General features: G+C 56.5%; 1 protein-coding gene across 1 annotated transcript; it reads right to left on the reverse strand.

The window, feature by feature from the left end:
• Nucleotides 1-242: 242 nt before the first annotated feature.
• On the reverse strand, nt 243-5,102 carry CBX8 (chromobox 8). The gene is made up of 5 exons (XM_082371733.1): nt 4,957-5,102; nt 4,533-4,576; nt 4,282-4,347; nt 4,089-4,155; nt 243-3,636 (listed from the first exon to the last, which is right to left on the reverse strand). Exons 1-5 carry the CDS (start codon nt 5,023-5,025, stop codon nt 2,767-2,769), a joined length of 1,116 nt encoding a protein of 371 aa, XP_082227859.1. The 5' UTR covers nt 5,026-5,102; the 3' UTR covers nt 243-2,766.
• Between the last annotated feature and the right edge of the window lie 211 nt (nt 5,103-5,313).

Consider the following 5,313-nt stretch of genomic DNA (forward strand, 5'->3'; position numbering starts at 1 on the left):
CCCTTAGAAGGCTAAGAAGGGTCACATCCCGCTCCCTCCCAAGCCTACCCCTCTCCACCGCCGGGTTTGGCATCCCCTCAGTTGGGGAAGGGCCTACTGGAAACGGAATCGTCCAGGGCCGACAGGGCGAGAGAGGGGGGTGGGATGGGTAATGAGCGAGGAGGGAAGGATCCTCTCCCCCGCGAGGCGCCTGTTCCCTCTTCTCGAGGGCCAGAAAAAAGGAATAAAATCCGAGACACGTCTCTATTTACAAAGTATATATTTAAACACGTAAAAAGCGGTATTGGATACAGACATTCACAACCGCGGAAGATAGGTGCCAACCTTCACTCGAGCTGAGGCGGAGATCGAGTCGAGATTTGTACAAATCTTAGAATTAAATAAACCCAACACGCACACATCCCGCGCGGTTGCAGACTCCCAGCCACGCGGCCCCGGCCCTGCCCACCCACCCCCAGGTCAGCGTCGCAAAAGAGAGTAAAAGAGACGCGCGAATGGCCACGGACAGACGGCAGGACAGAGGGACAGACGGCAGGACAGAGGGACGGTGGGGCAGAACGACGCTAGCCGGGAAAGGTCGGAGGGAAGGGGCAAAGTCAGCCCCGAGGGAGGGAGATGAGGGCGAAGGGAGGAAGGGAGGGAGGGAAGGCGGCAGCCAGGTAAAGACACGTGTCCCGGAGTGACCTTCCACTCGGTAACAGACATGTCCCGTCAATGAAGTTTCATCTGAAAATAGCGTCGATATTTAAATAGATACACTTGGTCAACGGCGCTTCTTTATACAAAGTCTAAAATACCAGTTTTACAAATGCGAGCAGATAAAAATCCCCATTCCAGGGGCTTCTCTTTACAGGCGCAATTTGATAATTAAAAAAAAAAAATCATGTAGTACACCGTCTTCCTCTTTTTTACCCCTTCACTTCAAAGGCAAAAGTCTGGAGGAGAGAGAGGCTGAGAAGAGGGAGGTGGGAATACGGGGAGTGCGGAAGAGAAACCAGGCTGGGGTTCCCGCCCTGTCCCCCCAGCATCGAGAACTTTCCCCCCTCAATCCCGGGTCCCCGCCGCGCTCGCCCGGAATCTGTGCTTCCTCTCAAGGCTCAGGGCCCCCTCGTCCCTCCCTCCACTAGCAATGGGAAGTTAGATCCCCGCTGGCCCTTTAAGGGTGGGGGAGGGCGGGGAGGCCGCAGGATCATTCCTCGAAGGGACCGGGATGTAAGGGGGACAGATTTGTGCTTTTGAGTCAAAAGAGGGGCGCGCGTTCTGCGACCCTGGAGCACAGCGTGGTCAGGAGTCGGCCGGGGCGGGGGCGTCCCGGGACCCGCCGCCACGCAAGGCCTCCCCAGCCGTCTCTTCTCCAACTCCCGCTCCTCCCTCCCCCTCTGGCGGAGTTTGAATGTCGAGTTCAAATAGAGAACACTCCGCGAATCGAAAAGGCCTATAAATTATAGCTTTTGCTTTTAAGGGGGAAAAAAAAAAAAGGAAAAGTTCTGATGCGCACTCTTGGATGGAAACCTCCCCTCGCCCCTCCCCTCTCCCAGCCGAAACCGCCGGGATGCGAGTCCTGCGGGCTCCGAGCCCCGAGCCCCAAGCCCAGACCCTCCACCGCACTCCCAGCCAAGCTGCGGCCCCCGCTCCCAGCCGCCCCTCCCTCTGTGGGTCCCGCAGGGTGGGCCTGTCTGGCCATACATTCTCCTGAGAGCTGGCGGCCCGCCCTCCCCGAGGGAGGGAGGCTAGGCCAACTCTTCCTGGGAGGTGGGGGCCACCGTCTCTTCTAGCGAAACTAGAGGACGCGAAAAGGAAAAGTCCACCCCCGACCACTTTTCTTGTAAAACAACAACCGCCTCGAACTCTGGGCACTGACATGCAATCCTCCCAATTTATCCTGGCATTTCGGGAATGTAAACAGATTCGCTGGATTTCTTTTCTTTCTGTGGAGTAAGGAAAGGAATCGAGGGAACTGGGAGATTTTGTCCACATGACATACACACGATCCGATCTGCGTGTACAACACACACATCTCCCGTAAAGTGCTTTTCCTGGTGTGGTCCTGGGAGAAATCTGCTGCTCCCCAACCACCCGCAACTTTTTACCTTTAACCTCACACACAAAAAGTTACTCCGGTTAATACCTTCTCCCCGCAACAGATTTCTTAATCTTAAAAAAAAAAAAAAAAAAAAAATAGGAAAAAGAATAACAGACTGACCCCACCCCCTTCCTTTCTGATTGGGGAGCCAACCTTTTGTTGGCCTGGCCCACCAATGGGAAGAGAGAAAAAATCCGGGTCCTGCCTTGGTTCCAGGGGTCTGAACTGGGGCTGTAGGAAAAGGGAGGAGGGGTGAGGTGAGCTGGCTGAGTCTCTCCAGACACCATCAGAGGCCCAGTGCCCAGGTCTTCATCCTCCCTAGTGCCCTGGGTGGCTGTCAGGCCCCTCCTGCCCCAACTCAGCCTGTCTGCCCCAACTGAACCACACTGAGTCTCTCTTTCTCTCCTCGTTTAAATAAAACAACTTCAAGAGTTGAAATATATATATTTAGATATTTTTTCTTAAATAACATATTTACATCTAATAGAAAATATAACTCTAGAGATAATCTTTCCAACCAAAACTGAGGGGGAGGGATGAAAAGAAGGGGGTTATGTGAAGGTAGGGATGGGACAGGACCAGCCAGAAGGCCACCTCCCACCCAGAAATAAAAAGCATTATGCCAAGTTTGCACTCTCACTCTCTCTCCTGCTCTCTTGTCCTGGGATCACCCACCCAGCAATTCATCTTTTCTCTTTAAAAAAGCCTTGGTCCGTGTTACTTTCCTTAATTGTGACGGTCAAAAAGTTTGAGGTCACGTCGGTGACCACCACCTTCTCCAAGTTGGTCAGAGAGGGGCTCCAGGATTCTTCCTCTGGGTCCCCCAGGATTCTGGCCACTGGGATCCTGGCGATGAGGGAGGGCCTTCCCCCTTGGGCCCCCATGTCCCGATACAAGCCCCCCACAGAGCTGGGGGTGCCTGAGCCATGCCGGACCCGGGGGCCACCAGGGTCCAGGGTGCCCTGGCCTTTGGCCTCCAGGAAGGCGGCCCTGTGCTTTATGACCCTGGCTGGAAAGGTGTCCACAGCCAGCTTGCCCGTGGCCTCAGCCGGGCTGGGGCTGGCCACACCGCACTGGGCCAGGTCCGAGTCCTGCCTTCGAGCCAGCTGGATCACACTGTGGCCAGCTGGGAACTTTCCTGCCCCGGAAGCAGTGTCGTCCAGCTTCCTGCCCTTGAGGTAATCTCCAAGGCCATCACTGGGTTCTCCCAAGGGCCTTTGTGAGGGGTCCAGGAGCTCTTTCCGGGGCTTGGGACCTCGCTTCTTGGAGCTGTCACCTGGCGAGCTGGGTTTGTCGTCTGCGCGGCTAGCACCCCGTTCACGCTCTCGTTCCCTCTCCCTCTCTCGATCCCGTTCCCGATCACGGTCCCGAGGGGGCTCCACTCGGCAGGTGCTGCTGCTCCCCGGTGGGGAAAGACCCATGTTCCGAAGGCCCTCACGGGCCCGAGAAGTAGAGGCCAGTTCTTGGGGTGAGCGGCCGGGATAGGGGATCCGAATGCCTCGGGCAGAGTCACTTCGGAACTCGTAAGTTTTGGCCTTTGCCTTGGCCTGGGCCTGCAAGAAGAGAATGCAGTGTCAAGAGCAGAGCAGGGCCCTGTCTACCGCCCCCACCTCCCCACCCCTCTTCCAGCCCCACCCTCCCTGCTACACTCTCTGATGCCTTGGAATTTCTATATGGGTTGGGGTGAAGCTTAGGGGCAGCAGTCTGGAGGAGGGAGTAGACGATCTATCTGGAAGCAGCCATTCACACCAAGCACACTTCTTGTATTTGATTATATGTCTATTTGGGATGGCTGAGGGATCCGATAAAGAAATTCTAGTGTGGAATCCTAGAATTCCCCTCCCCTCAAGACACCCTTAGCAGTGCCAGTGACTTGGTGACAGCCTGTCTGGGGACTCCCTCCTAGATTACAAATAGGACACCCCACTGGTTCACAAGCCCTCAGGGCCCGCTTCCCACAAACTGACATAACATTGCTGCCCACCATTGGACACTGCTATTCTACCTTGAGCAGGAAGGTTTTGGGTTTGGGTCCTCGCTTTTTGGGGCCATAGAGCTCCATCTCTCGTTCCCTGCAGAAAGGAAGGAGGGAGAAAGGGGTGTGTGAGTAAAGAAAACAAGTGGGCCTCCAGTTCAAGCTGGATAAGAGCCACCCTTCGTGTTCTAAGTGAGAAGCTGAAGCTTGGAGGGGCCTCTACCTTTCCTCAAAGGCTGCGAGCAGGCGAGCATCCAGGATATTTTCTTCAGGTTCCCATGTGCTGTACCTAAAAGGAATCAGGAAGAAGTGGGCATCAGTCCCGGGAGCAGGGAAAGAGCCGCGGGTAGGTGTGTGTATGTCTGTAACTTTTCTTGTTGCATTGTATTGTATTTCAACGTAAAGGAAAAAAGAGGAAGAAAGCAAGCTCCCAAATAACAGTCTGGGGTTGAGAATTGCACAGAACCTACTTACTTCTGCGACCAGCCCTTCCATTTCACGAGGTATTCCATGCGTCCCTGAGGATGCAAAAAGGAAAATGTATGTGTGCACGGTGAAAACTGCATGACGGGGACACGAGAAATACATGCAAAAAAATGCATGCACCGAATGAATGCGCGAAATCCCACCGCGAAAGGCACGCGCCCGCTGCATCACCCCCTGCACGAAACGCTGCACAAAGTGCATGCACCGGCATTCATTCCCCCCACCCCGCCCCCCACCCCCCACCCATGCAATCTGTGCATCGCTGCAAGTCTAAGGAAAGCGCTTGGGCTCAGAGCCGCCGCCACGGCCGCGGCCGCTGCTGGGACCTGGGGGAAGGGAAGCTGGGCTGCAGCAGGGGGAGGGAACCCGGGCCGGGAGGGGAGGGCTCGGCCCAAGGCCTGGGGGCACCTACTTTCCGTATGCGCCGCTTCAGGAGGGCTTCGGCCGCGAACACCCGCTCCCCCACCGCTGAAAGCTCCATGTTGACTCGCCGCTTCCCCCCTTGGCCGCTTCCAGGAGCAGAAAAGCAGCAGCCAGCGCACGACAGACCATAATACTCTCCCGCTGACGTCAGTTCTCCTCCCCCTCCCGCGCGCTCGCTCCCTCCCCACCCCCTCCCGCGCGCGGCTCCCTCCTCCCCTCTCTCCCCGCGCTTCCTCCCGCCCCACGTGTTGCTAACGACGTTGCTAAAGCCGAGCGGCCAGGGCCAGCTCTCCCGCGCTCTGATTGGGCGAGCTGCGGGCCACGCCCCTCTCGCTTTCTCCCCCGC

The sequence above is a fragment of the Balaenoptera borealis genome, assembly GCF_965194805.1.
Source record: "Balaenoptera borealis genome assembly, chromosome: 20".
NCBI lineage: Eukaryota > Metazoa > Chordata > Mammalia > Artiodactyla > Balaenopteridae > Balaenoptera > Balaenoptera borealis.